Source organism: Copadichromis virginalis, linkage group LG18 (assembly GCF_057382275.1).
Source record: "Copadichromis virginalis isolate Kocher_CV1m ecotype Utaka linkage group LG18, C_Virginalis_male_GT1.1, whole genome shotgun sequence".
In the NCBI taxonomy this organism is placed as follows: domain Eukaryota; kingdom Metazoa; phylum Chordata; class Actinopteri; order Cichliformes; family Cichlidae; genus Copadichromis; species Copadichromis virginalis.
In genome coordinates, this window is record NC_140635.1 from 23,580,672 (window position 1) to 23,595,431 (window position 14,760).

Consider the following 14,760-nt stretch of genomic DNA (forward strand, 5'->3'; position numbering starts at 1 on the left):
AAGCTGGGTGCATTCATTAGAATTGGATCTAAGTTGCATTAATATTAATGTGACATGAGGTTCAGATGGCTTGGCAAATAAATAAAGATCTACTTTTTCTTGTATACTTTCAGTACTTCTTTACTTTGACTCGAGTGAACAAGTCGAATCAGTTTGACCATTTTTTAGAATTTTTAAGTCCATCTCACAGGGCTAATACCACACACACCTAAAGCCAATTTAAAATACCAAATTAAAGCAGCATGTCTCTGGAATATGGGACAAAAGTGGTGCAGACACAAAGAGAACTCACACAGAGAGGAGCCAAGCAGGAGGCTCCAGCTGCTGTTGGGAAATCGCACTAACCTCTGCACCCCGGTGCCATCTGCAGACCACCTTGCAAATTAATGAAATATTAGATTGTCAAAGCAACTGTGCTCTTCTGCATCGCGGCATATTTTGATATGCGAGAGGGGGAAAGCACAGGTGTAAATAATGAAGCAATGTTTTCTTAATGAGATGTTGTAATGAAACAGAGCCACAACCTCTGAGAACTGAAACAAAAGTGTCTGCTCTGACAGAGGATCTTAGGAAATCTCTTTGTTTTTGTATACAAGTTCAAGAATGAAAATAAAGTTTATACAGTTGCATTTTCTAGTAATATGCAACACACTTTAGTATTTATTTCGCCCACTTATGTACTGCATGTACATGCAGAGTAATACTGCGTATTATGGAAGCAGTGAAGAAGTTCTTGCGGTAGAAGACTGTTTCTGTTATGAAGTATAAAATCAACTCAGGTTAAGGATCTTTCTTTGGTTTTCTTTTCCTTCCTCCTCCACTGAGCAGCCAGTTTGTTTTTTTGATGATCAGATTTTCCTTAGTGATAACTGCTATAAAAAGAAAGGTAATCAAAGAAATTGTGTAAACATAAAAGTTTTAATTTAACTGAGTGTTTTTTTTAACCTGTACAGTTTATGAGTTTTTAAAATGTACCGACAGAAAAACGCTATGTACAATTAATGTCAATCAGAGTGAAATTAAATTCAAGCATATGTGTTTAAATAATTCACATAATAGGAATTTTTCAGCCCTAACGCTGACACCATCACGGGTGCTTCACACTGACTGCTGTGACTTGTCTGTAGGTGTGGAACCAACTGGGGCACAAAACCGTGTACAGGCAAATAATGTTGATTTTGTAACATACCTGACGTGTTTTAACACATCTCATTAAGGACGTGCACCAGCATGGAGTCATGAAAGCGCATGTAAACGTGCCTTTCATGGACAGAACAATGCATTTCTTGACTTTCCCTTTCTGTTCCTCTGTGCAACATTTAACAGCAGTGAGGGGTTGGCTTTTAGAGAGATTTCAAAGAAATAGTAAGTTAACATTTGGCCCCGTCTGATAAGAAACAGTGTAAGATGCAGCAGATGTTCATATCAGACCGATAACAGTCAGGAACAATGAGGATGGCAGGCAGATTTTTCAGATTTAGTCCAGACGTCAGACACGTGTAGAGCTCTGCCTAGGACAGGCAAGTTCGTGAGCATTAGTGAACAGCAGTTGATAATCTCTTTGTGCATGGCATGTGCTTTGAAAACAGACCCTATCACTAATCCGAGGAGCAACATTCCTGATGAAAGGAAAGTAGTCTGTCCAGTCCTGGTTTCCGTCACTATCTGCCATAAATTCTGGTTTGTTCAATCCATATTTTTGACGGGTGGCTTTAAATGGATGGGGTGAGGGATGAAAGACATTTTTGTAATGTGAAATTTTTTTACTTTTGACTATTTAGAAGAAGTGGAGGTATCTTAAATATAATTTTTATGTTAAAAGTTTAATTTTAACTGAATAAAATTCCATTTAAAATACCTGAAATGGAGTTCTGTTCATTATTAGGCTGGTTTAAATTCCCAACAGACACATCAAAATCTCTATTTTTAACAATTTAATTGTTTGTGTTTAAATGGTCTTGTTACTGCACGTGACAGATTTGTGGCATCCATGTATTGTTTAAAATCATTAAGATCTGATTCTCAAACACTCCTGATCATCCTGAGGTCGGGGCTTGTGCCTTTGCAGTCGTTACACTGAAACTCTGGAAAAACAAACATTTCTGTCAAACTTTTAGAAACTGCTGATTTCTGGAATGGTGATTGGACGATTGGTTGTTGTTAAGTTATTCCATGTAAACATTGTGAATGTGTGTGGCATACATTTTTCACGAACCTGAATATTCTTTGTTATGTTAGTATAAGGCACTTTGGTTTTACATGTGCTATAGGAATAAAATTTACTTGCCTACTTAATTTTATCAAGTAAGGAACCTGTGATGTGACAACAGTTATAGATTTTTATAATGAACATCGTCACTACTGTGCTATAGAGATGATATATTAGATATAATGTATTAGAACTGTATAGAGTCAAAGCCTTATGGATACGTGAACTTGGGATTATAACATTTTAAACTTGTCGCTGAGCTTAAATAGTCAAAAGTCAAAGTTTAAAAAAAAATTATTGTTAATATTTAGAGTTAATCCTTTGAAAAAACTCATTAATAAACCTCGATACTGAAGATGTAGAGGTGGCCGAGGCTCAGGAACGAGGTAGGTAGACTAAAATTAAGAATATTGGTCAACGTCAAATTGTGCCTCATGCATTCATTATTATAGGTAAGATAAAGAGCTACATGAATATGTATCTGAATGCATGAATATTCTTTGTTTTGCTGAAAACCCTCTGAGTGGTTAGTAAGACTAGAAAGTGCATACACGTTCACCGGCCACTTTATTGGGTTTACCTGCTCTTTAACACAAACATCTAATCAGCCAATCACATGGCAGCAATTTGATGCATTTCGGTGTGCATACGGGATCATGAAGCTCAGACTGAGCAACAGAATGGGGAAGTGAGCTGATTTTAAGTGGCGGACCAGTCTGTCTGGCACCAGTGCAGAACAACTGTTGATCTGCTGGGATTTTCCCACAAAAACACCAAGAGTACCGAGTAAGGGAGCTCCAGTTCTCTGAGCCAAAATCCCTTGTTGATGTCAGAAGTCAGAGAAGAATCAGTACATTGTTTGGAGCTGATAGGAAGGCAACAGTACTTGAGCCCTTTGTACCAACTGATCATCGTTTAAACAACCACAAGGAAGGTGGAACTAATGAAGTGACCAATCAGTGTAAATGGTCGTCTCTTTCTCTCAGTTTGGATAGGGCAACATTTTCAGTCAACCATCTGCACTTTTTACATTCAGGCAGGGCTTTTTGCTTGATTAGCACAAGAAGTACCTGCAAGACCAAGAACTCACCTGCAATTTTTCAAGATTTTAGTAAAAGCTGAAGCTAAAGAATTTTGTACATTTTGAGTGGAAAAAGGAGGCTAAACCGAATCCAAACAGATTCTGTTTGTGTGCGCACTACTGAAGAGTAGGTGCAGCGACTTTGGCCCCATCTAGTGATCGAAGAGTGAATCACACCAAAGAGCTACCCCCCCCCACAAGAATCAAGCAGCTCATTGTGCTGTATATCCAATCATCCTGCTTTTAATACAAAGTCGAGATACAATATCTACATCTATGGTTCGAAAGGAAAGAACAGGTACATAAGTGAGGGGTATGGCATCACCAGAGCTTTTCCCTCAACACATTTCATATAATGTTTCGCGTGTGCCTTTTATATTTCTCTTGACACAATAATCATTAGAAATCGAAGGAATAACATATTTCATATATGTCAAACATTGTCAAGACTTATGGACCACACATAGAGTTCATATGAGAATCATTTCAGGTTCAAACAATAACTTTTCAGGGTGTGTAAAGTGTGTAGCTAGGCAATTCTTATCCATTCTCTGTCAAAAATACACTTGCTACCATGTGCTTTCAAGCAAACTAAACACCAACAGCTTGCCAGGAGGTCTTCACCGATCTGCCCTGTAGTCTGCTCTATATATCTAATTTCTCTGATGCCCTTACACCTATCACGGTGGGGTGAAACGTACCTCCAGCTATGGAGGTTGAACGAGGGAGAGCATCGAAAGGGCATCTCTGTAAACTGAAGCTAGTCCTGCCTCTATTGTACGTACATCTCTAGCTGACTAGTTGGACATCAGTAATCAGTATCAAATAGCACCCTACACTGAGGGCATACGTTATAACAATAAAGCAATTTTCTTTTAAAAAAAAGGAGGAAAAAAAAAGCACCAAAATGGACGGTTAAAGACAAAATAAAAAAAGTGACAATATCATACTTTAACAATGGCTCGCCAAAGAAGCAAATAAACATCGTCTTATTGGATAGAACTGCTAGAAATCCCAAATAAATAAAAACAAACTTAAAAAATAACAAAACAGTCATAATAAATATCCTTTAAAAAAAATCATACGAAATAAATATGACGAAGTGAACAATAACAATAAGGCTTTTTTCTTTTTTTTTTCTTTTTTCGCGACAATAAGTACTACATCACATCCAATCCCACGTTATATTTTGTGCTCAGACGTTATGCAACTGTACTGTATAGGACTCCAATGATAGACTGTATGTACACAATCGGTGATTTCGGTCGAGATGTCTGCTATATTGGAACATCGCTGTGCTGTTTAATCACCACGTGGGACCAATCATGACTACATTTCAAATTCAGAAAAAGATAAACAACCATATCGAGGAGTTGTGCAGTCATACTTAATTGGAAGGGGAGGGCGGGGATCTATCAGTCGGTAAAGCTGAGCATGTTCTGTACAACAAGGGTTTAAGGAAAAGAGAAACTTTTAATAGGGTTAACAGGAGGATGGGATAGAGGCAGAGGACTGTTGAAAGTGAGCGGTTCACTACTAGCTTTGAATGTAATTTGAATTTTTTCCTGTAATCGTTCACTGACGGTAGCCTTAGCAAGGAAAAGCAATTAACACAAGGGTTCAACTGCAGAAGCGGCAAAATTCAAGTAGGAGAACTTCAGTGGAGGAAGATTTTCGGGACAAAACCAACCAAACAAAAAATTGTCATCCTCGAGTGAAGACAATGCACGGCAATAAAAGCTTTAACACGGTTTGCGCGAGCATGAAGCAGCATGTGAAGGACGCAAGAAAAAAAATAAAGTCAACGTAAGGCAAAGACATACAATGAAAACAGAAAAATCTACAGAAAGATGGCTCTCTGAACTCAAGAGAGAGAAAGACACTGACTGGAGCTCAGTTCTTTCTTTCATTAAGCCTCTCTTCAGTAAGCCACTGCTGAACTGAACCGATAGGACTGACATCAAGAGGAGCCGAGCTGGAAGATGAACAAGGACTACAGCAAATAGCGAGCAAGCTTTGTTGAGTGAAGAAAGCAGTAGGTTTTAATCGCTGTTTCGAGGTCAGCTGTTTGGGGCTGCCAACTCATCCTTGTTATTGTGTTGTGGTTTTTTTTTAAGGAGCGGTCTCTAGTCTGATTATGTTATGCTGGATGAAAGAAGGAGTCACCTCTCCTTTTAGGCCACAGTTTATGTTCACGCTGCATGGTTTCTCTTGGCACTGTGCATCAGGTAAATGATCATCCACATGCTTCTCCAACAGTCCTCGGGGTGGTGAGTCCATACTGAAGGCTTCTGCTGAGCCACGACCTAGTCAAACTACAGGCAGGACTACTGATGGTAGCAGTAGACACCTTAGAAATAGACTCACAGACACATAGAAACGTTCACCTTTGCACTTTGTAACCCCTTTAGTAGATCAAACCAATAGATACAAAGTTGAGGATAAAAAGCCCATTTAGGGTGCAGCAAATATCCAGGCTCTTGTGTTTTTTTTGTTTAGTTTTTTTAAAATCTTTTTTTGTTTGTTTGTTTTATACACATAGAGTATCATAATTCCTGTTCAGAAGCCATTTGTATTTCACTGGTTCATATTGGAGATAGCTGACCACAACACACATGTATTATACGTCCTTCACACTGGAACACTGAGGTAAGTATATGGATTACACATGGATAGTCTCCACACCCAGCAGCTCCTCAGGGAAACTCCTGCTGAGACGCTGTTAGACAGAGATTTTCTTGTTGCTGTTTTTGTTGCTTTTTGTCCTCGTTGGTGCAGAATTTGAATCTCGCTCCCGGAAAAGGTTCAATGTTCACGTTTATCTCACGCCGTCTTTCTGTTGGCTCACTCGGTTGGTTTTGTTTGTGGACCTCAAAGCAGAAAGATGGATGGATGGTTGTCTGTTCTCTTACGTTGCATAGTGGTCAAAGCTACCCAGGTACTCGAGAGCAGCCTGGTAGCAGAACTGGTACTCGTCCTGTGTGAAAAACACAAGTACAAATAAGGGAAAAATATATTTCCCATAAACAGAGTGTCATATATTTGGAAGAAATGCAGTTCCAAACCAAGCCTGTGGCTTTACAACAAGCTGCTAGTAACAAAGTGCTTACAGATACTTTAAAACTGGCTCTTAGCTAAGGTTTCTGTTATGTATAGACACAACAGTGGCTTCTCCCTTGAGGTATATGCTTTTTTTCATTCATGTTTCTCAAATGATTCATAGGTCAGTGTTGAGTGGCTTAGGAACAAATGAAAAACACTGCTCAGTTCAGGTAAAAAGACTGGCCTGAAAATGAGTGAAAAAGCAGCAAATGTCCAAAGAAAATCTTTAAAAGATCAGCAGAAAGCCAGGAGAACTGTTGCTCATAGAGAAATCAGGTGGTTCAAGACCTTTGCACAATGCTGTATACTTATGAATATGCATTTAGCACTCGAGCACACTTAGAAATATATTTTCATTAATTCCTTACAATTAACATGAAAAAGTCAGATTTTTACTAGAGATAAACCGATCTGATATTACGTATCGGCATCGGTCCGATACTGACCTAAATTACTAGATCGGATATCGGAGAGAAATAAAAAAATGTAATCCGATCCATTAAATATCAAAAAAGCACCTCACAAAACGTAACTCGGCTCATAACCGTAGCACGTTGGAGCAGTATGCGTCAGGTGATAGAGTGGCTGTGGCGCGAGACCTGTCGACGGTCTGGTTGAGCATTTGGAGCCTCATCTCATCTCCGAGAGAAGTAAAGCAAGTGTGTAAGTTCATCTCTGAATGTTTGTAAAGCATTCCAGCGTTAAGCTTAACCACCGATATATGGAGCGACTGCCTCTCTCTCCCTCCCTCTCCTGTTGCTACTTCAATCCTGAAACTGATCAATGATCAGCTGATCGGCTTTTCTCACTTGTTTGTTTATTGCCCACTTTGCGCCAGAAAGAGGAAACCAGCGGCTGAACAACAGCAGCACGTTTAAGCTTGATAATCTGTTGTTAGAATGTATTTAATATTACTTTCTACACCAGGATCCTTTTCTACGCAGCTGACGGCTGGTAACTGTGCAGGGGCCCCCCTGGCAAAGTTTAGCCAGGGGCATGAACAGGGAAAAGGGGGCACAAAGACATACTTTTCTTTCTTATTCTCATTTAAAATGTCTAGCTTTTAATAAATAATTATCTGAATCTTACACCCAAAGTTTTAATCTGATGTGAAATATATAGAAGTCCATTACTGTATATAGTAACTGTTAAGTCTAATGTAACCTAGTAAGCTATACTACTTTTTCCTTTGGGAAGGTACCATCTGTGCAGTCTGCAATTCTGTTGAAGAAAGATGTTGAATCTATTTAAATACTGTAGAAAAATAATTGATTTCTGTGCATTTTTCTTCACACTGCATCAAATTAAAGTTGATTATGCATCATTAAGCATCATGAGGTGGAGGGTGGAGGGTTCCCTTTCTCTTTTTCTTTTTTTTTTGCTGGGAGTTTTCAACCCTGTTAGTTAGGTTGCTTACTCTTTAAAATACCAGAATAGGAAGGATGGAGCAGGTTTAAGTTCATTAGATTGATCAGTTTTGCTGAACTATGAAATATTTTGGTTGCAGTGTATTTTTTGCATACAGGTATAACAGAATAGCTTCAGTCTCTTGTTTTTTAAAACTTGAGTATGAACTTATACAAAATGCAGCAAGATAAAAAAAAAAACAGTTTTATTGATTAAAAACACTATATCGGATTCATATCATATCGGCAGATATCCAAATTTATGATATCGGTATCGGACATAAAAAAGTGGTATCGTGCCATCTCTAATTTTTACATATAGTAAAACAGTGCACTAGTGCATAGTGTAAAGCACAGCACTTTATCAAATATGCGTTCACATGTTTATGCAAATAAAACTATGAATTAAACCATGTGCATACCTTGCTTCTGTATACAGAATATAACATGACACTGTTACAAAGTGCTCCACCAGCTTGTGTGTGTTGCTGTTACAGTTTACAATGAAAAATTCACACTCTGGGGGCTATTTCCTCCTTTCAGTGTCCTACTTATGCTAATGCAAATGTATATTGATGTGGGTGGGACTGCTCATCAATAGCTAGCGCTGCCTAAATGACATTAAGGCTTTGCCTGTGTTATTGTAGCATGGATTAAAAATATGCAGTACAGTTCAGCATGCCAAGCTGCGAAGCACTTTAGCTTCTTGGGCAGATAATGAATATAATTCTAAACTCTTATGCTAGTGACATTTCTGTTCTTTTCCCAGATCTGACTGCAAATACATACACAACCAGTGGAATTATGATCTCGTTTATGTGGTTAACATTTCCATCTCTGATACTTTGGGTGAATTTTAAACGCTTGGTGATAATATGAATCTAATGGTTTCTTAATCCACATTATTCTTTACAAAAAGACTTTAATAGAGAGATTTTCCTTTAATCACCAAATAGTTAAAATAAACGATAAGCTAAATGTCAAATACCACCATTCTCATTAATGCAGCGCTCTACTTCACTGTCTCTGCCCTGGTTAATGAGTGTGTGTTTACCTCAGTCTGCACCATGGCTGGTCTCTGTGTCCGCAGCATTTTGACAGTTTGGAAGATGTCTACCGCCCCTTCGTAACGCATCCGCTCCAAGACAATGCTCAGAGTGATAAAGACACCTGTCCGCCCCACGCCGGCACTGCAGCCACAAAGGAAAACAATTTTACTAGAGTATGTAGTGTGTCAGATCAACAGTGTGCTGGATTCTCACACACACTACTGTTATTACAAAGGCGAGAGTCACATTAAACTGTGATTTAATTACCAATGACGAGTTGTCTAATATAAAGTCCGGTGCTTACCTGCAGTGAACGCAGATTGGTCCATCCTGGCCAAACTGCTCCTTGGTTTTGTGCACTTGGCCAATGAAATCGATGAAGCCCTCCCCAGATTTGGGCACACCTTGCTCTGGCCAATCAGTGAACTGGAACTGACGCACTGTTCGTGACTGGCCGTCCTGGGGGAGCGAAGAATCAGTTAAAACAATAACCTGCACACTATATGGATGTGAACATCTATCTGATGTCTTTCTCACATATTCAGACGCTTGTCCTTGAATGTGCAGTTGGTCTTCATGCAAGGTGATTATTTCGAAATGATTATTTACAAAGCTTCCTCTCGCTGTATTGACTGAGGAGTGAGACTGCCAGGCAATATCCTCTCTTCCTTCTAATGATTACTGTTATCTGATCCTGGATCAGTGGTTGTGGTTAACTTAAAGCTGTAACGTCAGTGCGTCTGCTATTGTCAGCCTCTCAGAAGGCAATTACATCTTTTCTCTTCTGCTCAGCCTTTCTGACTCCCCTTTAATGGAGATCAATAGAGCATCTGTCAATGTGGCGTCGGGGCAGGACAGGCTTAACTGGATTTATGTATGACTGACACGTGTGTGTGTGTGTGTGTGTGTGAATACACACACACACACACACACACACAATGTCAAGGTAATCTGGAGACAGCATGGTTGAATGAGTGATCCATAGGAGTCTGTCAATATCTTGAACCTGCTGTGTTACACACATTCACATAGAAAACACACACTAACCAGCACACACTACAGGTCGATAGTGCGCCACTGCCTGCTAACAGCACTGACAAAATACTCCTGAATAACCTCAGAGTGTGATGTTACACCGTTTTCTGAATGCAACATGCAAGAGGACACTTTAAGCAAAGCATGAACCAACCCTGGCATCTGTAACTTTGAACTCTCGGAGGATGTACTGAGGCATGTTGTACTCCGCCATGGGGTCCACCACAAAGTACTGATACCTTGCTGAGCGCTCAGCGGGCCAGTACTGGTGACACTTCTCCTGTCAGAGCAGAACACATAAGAAGTCTTCAGTAATCATATGCAAGAGGGCTGCAATGTTACAAGACCTGTTGTTTATTTAGCTTTGTGTATTTTGTCCATACCCGTCCCATTTCTCTCAGCTTAGTGAGCATAACTACTATAGTGGAGTTGTGTTCCCACAGCATTCTCCAGAAGTCCTCTGTAGTCTCAGCCAGTGGACCCTGGGTGGCAATGTAGCCTCTCTGCTGCCTACACACAAACGCACACAAACACACATTATGTTGTCACCTCCTTTTCCCTCCTTGTTTCTTCATCTGTCAAGAATCAGACTTAAAAGGGGGTCAGGCTGCAGGCAAGAAAAGCAACAGTCACAACATGTGTGTACAATGACTCTGAATGCCTGAATCATCAGAAAGTCTTCACTGGACCAAAATGAGTGCCATGCAGCAAGACAAATAGTGGCAACATGTACACAGTAATGACAGATCTGACAGGAAGTGACAGGTGAGAGCAATGTGGTGAAAAGCTATCCAGTCCATTCACTCATCAAACCATCATAAGAGGACCGCAGCGGAGGGAGGAGGTCAGGTCATATTAGCGTTTGCAGGACGAAAACATACCTGTAACCGTCTATGTAGCTGGCGTTGATGTAGTCGGACCCCTCCAGTCCTCTGATGGGCTGGAGGCACACGCGAGTGGTTTCATAGGGCATGATGTTAACTAGTCGGTTCTTGAATTTGTTGCAAGGCAGGTTGGCTGTGACGAACCTGGACGTGTGGGCTTTGGTGTTAGCCAGGCGCTGGGTGGAGAGAAAATGAAGGAAAGTGTTTATATTCTTTTAAATGCGCAGTCAGTAATTTTTTTCCTACTGTGGGCATCATGGATAGAATCATGCACTTGAATTGAGAGGGGTAAGAAATCTACCCTCTACTGACATCTGCTGGTGACATTTTCCACACTGTATCTTTAAGTATATGAATCAAGTAAATGTTTTTCAAATCACTCTTAAATCATCTTTCTGATTATTTAATTGATTATTTAATCCAATAACTGTTTAACAACAGCCCAAACACACAAAACAATCAGTTTGCTGCCAAAAAGTAAAACAACAGCATAAATTCATGTAGTCATAGCTGAGAAACTGGAACAAGCCAAGAGTTATCTTAACTACTTAATAAATTGAAAATAGTACAGGCTCTAATTATCTTTTTTATTTTTATCACAAAGATATGGGTGTTATATCATCATTGGGCCTCTAACAATATTTTCTATACTAAACCAACCTGTGAGGCAAAGATCACATCTAGCTTAAAGGTTTACAACTCACAGACACACTATCAAACCAATTATTTCAAATGGGCACTTCTTTTTTGAAATTTGAAGACAATGTTGCCAATATTTTCTACATCTCAAACAAATATCAGACGTCAAATCTGCTTGCCTTCCATTTCATTTAAATGGTTTCCAGCTCCACTGCCTCCACTCTCACCTTAAACTCCAGCTCCATGCCAATCACATGCTCTCCGCTCTCCACCTTGGACAGCTTCTGCATGTAGGAGTAGAGACTCCTGGCAGCCACTTCAGTGTTTCCGCATGCCACAGCCTCCAGAAGGGCCTCGTGGATGAAGCTGTACTGGTCCTCCGTTTGCACCATGTAGTTCCTCTGTGAGCGCATCAGGGTCACGTGACCGTAGATGTCCACAGTGCGCTCGTGTCGGATGCGCTCTAGCATGGCGTCGATGACAATGAAACAGCCAGTGCGACCAACACCGGCACTGACATAGGAGGAGGAAAGACGTCTTATATACTGATATTTTCTTCAGTAAGGTTTTTTTAAAGATTACAATGTTTTTATGGGTCTTTTCAGAAGTTCAGGTCAAATGTAAAAATAGCTGATGCTTGGCCCAAAGACTGGGAATAAAAAATTAGCCGAAATGATATAATCTACTAAAAATATAAAGAATGAACAGGACAAACTGTATTTTTCCAGTGGCTACATTGCATCCTACGCAATGATAGCAAGTCCTCTCACACTATTTCTGTTGACCACTGGAGAGTTAAGGAATTTTCTGTACTCAGCCAAGAAACAGTTCCCAGCATAACCAACCAGTGAAAATGCAATTTTCAATCTCTTCAGTTTTTTGCAGATCAAACAGCTGTGAAATTTAGTGAGCTCCGCAAGGGTCGGATATTGTTACCTTCAGATGAAATTAGCGTAGCAAATCAGCCACTTTCCCAGTCATTTTTCCAAGTTAAACGCTCCCTCAATAAAGCTTCACAGTCATGATGAAAGCCGCATTGATCCTATTTATCTCCAAGATAGATTAAATGTGGGTGTGAGCATACCTGCAGTGAGCAATGATAGGTCCAGCATCAGGGGGGTTGCAGGCTTTGACTCTGCGTAGGAAGTTGAGGAAGGGGGTGGGATACTCTGGCACGCCGTGATCGGGCCAGGCTGTGAACTGGAACTGACGCACCTCTCGCCTTTCGCTGCTTCCACTCTGATGTGAGAAACATGTGAGAAAAACTGAGGTTAGTGTCACTTAAGCCAAAACAACTTGTATGGCGACATTTGTAAGCTTCATTAGCACAGACTCTTATAAAAAAAAGTTGATTAAACAAAAGAGGTGGAAGTTGTTAAATTTAACCATCTTTGACAAGATTAATTATCTATTATTGCAAGTGTGTGTTCCAAAAACCATCTTGAGCTTAGGAATGAAATGGTTCAATAATTTCCTTTGGGAATAAAATGAGTGTGTCAATAGTACAGTTAAAACCTGGAGGAGGATTTGTAGAGCAATGCAGAAAGAAAAGTGGAATGATTTTATTTGAGAGAAATCTCACAGGATACAGAATTTAAACCAAATAGGAAAGATAATGTTTTTAACTTAGTGGCTATAACGGGACTAGTCAGACTTTTAGCAAATATACCAAATAATCAGTTTTAAGACAGATAGAATATTTGATGTGTTAGAAAAAGTGGAAACTGAGTAAGGTGTGTACACACATTAAACTATGACTATAATAAGATGCAATAGATACAAAGCCGAATGCAAATGAAGCAAAGAAATCAGATGCTTAATAAAATTCATAAACCTACCAGTTTCTTATTTTGGTAGGAATGTAATTTAAAAACAAACACGGATTAAATCTTGATCCCAGAAATTTCCTCTAAAATTAATGTAAATTTATACATGTTTTTATTCATGCAAATTATTTAATGCGTAATCAAAGTTCACAGGGATCTGCATTTAAAAACACAAAACTGACCACTGGTCTTAAGACGAAAAGAATTTACTCAAAATAATTGAACTGAAAACAAGAAACAAAGGGTTATTTTGATATGTAGGAGTTAGCATGTTTGCTAACTTTTTTATGTATGGATAGCTACAAAACATCACAAAATGTCTTTAGCTCACAGGGGAAAGAGAAAAGCACAACCCCAATATCAAAAAGAGGACTGCTAGTGTACACACAATCTGATAACCCAGTATTGGTGTTATTCCTACATCATCACAACAATATTGTATGAGTATTCAGTTAGCATTAGCCAAGACATTAGCTAATGCTATTAAAAACTATCACTACCAAACCAAGATTAGTAAGCTAAATGTGGCTAACAACAAACCTCAGTTTAATCATACGTTTACCATGTTGTATAGAAAGCTATTGAAATACCGACTATTTGATCCAAAAGAGTTTTATATTAAGAGAGTGGGGTTTTTTCGACTCCACATTGCAAAGCTATGACATCACAACAATGCGATTTGTCAGCTGCAATGCTGATGCTGGACCAACATTATTATGATGATGCAGGATACACATCTATTGCTCCCACTGTTGGTCCCCAGCCTAACATAAGGGGGCTGGCTGGGTAAGGACATCCGCTGTAAAAAAGGTGAGCAGCTGAAAGAAGCTATTCGTACATAAAAGTACTTCAGCCTACTATTATTATTCTCTTCGTCATTTGTTAATCTAACGCAACATTTTACAACACATAAACAAATATTTCGAGAGGTGGAGTATTACTTGGAAACTACAGCTGGCCTAGTTTCTGTTTGTAAGTAGGCCAGAGAGAGACGCGCCAGTCTGACGGTCCTAGATTAGCCCTGTGCCACAAGAAATTGCTCTGCCTCCAACAGAGATCAAATCACAGTCCCTGACACAGGGAGGCTGGCCTGGTTTGAACACTCCACGAAGCCCAGACTAATCTATTATCCTCTGTGTCCACACGCGCTGCTCGCTCATGATTACTTCAGTTGCTCCTGCTTCCAAATTGTAAGTTCAAGAGATCAAAGCTGTTCTCTGTGGATATGTCCGTAAACTTAAGGGAGGTGAGGGCAGAGAAGTGAATCGAGGGGCACACAGGTGGAACAGGAGGCGTGAAATAATGTACCTTATGCAGGGAGAAGGTGCGAACACAGAAAGTGGCCAGCTCCATTGTGTCCAGCAGCGTGGCCTGGATCATCCCGTATGTCTCCGTGCCACGACTCGGCCAGTACTGATCGCACTTGATCTGCGAGGATCGAAGAAAAGCATTAGCCTCATCGGTACTGCAGTTCTCAGAAGAAAAGCGACGTTCTTCTTCAGTTTCATGTATGCAGTATGACTCTGGAT

General features: G+C 39.8%; 1 protein-coding gene across 1 annotated transcript in view; it reads right to left on the bottom strand.

The window, feature by feature from the left end:
* Positions 1–3,517: 3,517 nt before the first annotated feature.
* LOC146687891 (receptor-type tyrosine-protein phosphatase S-like) overlaps positions 3,518–14,760 on the bottom strand; it is a 71,283-nt gene continuing 60,040 nt past the window's right edge. The window contains exons 28-36 of the mRNA XM_085438810.1: positions 14,540–14,659; positions 12,490–12,644; positions 11,633–11,918; positions 10,764–10,942; positions 10,266–10,392; positions 10,037–10,162; positions 9,152–9,306; positions 8,853–8,988; positions 3,518–6,267 (exon numbers count right to left, since the gene is read on the bottom strand). Of these exons, the coding sequence (XP_085294936.1) occupies positions 6,199–6,267; positions 8,853–8,988; positions 9,152–9,306; positions 10,037–10,162; positions 10,266–10,392; positions 10,764–10,942; positions 11,633–11,918; positions 12,490–12,644; positions 14,540–14,659 (1,353 nt within the window). The 3' untranslated portion in view covers positions 3,518–6,198. The remainder of the gene's footprint in view (positions 6,268–8,852; positions 8,989–9,151; positions 9,307–10,036; positions 10,163–10,265; positions 10,393–10,763; positions 10,943–11,632; positions 11,919–12,489; positions 12,645–14,539; positions 14,660–14,760) is intronic.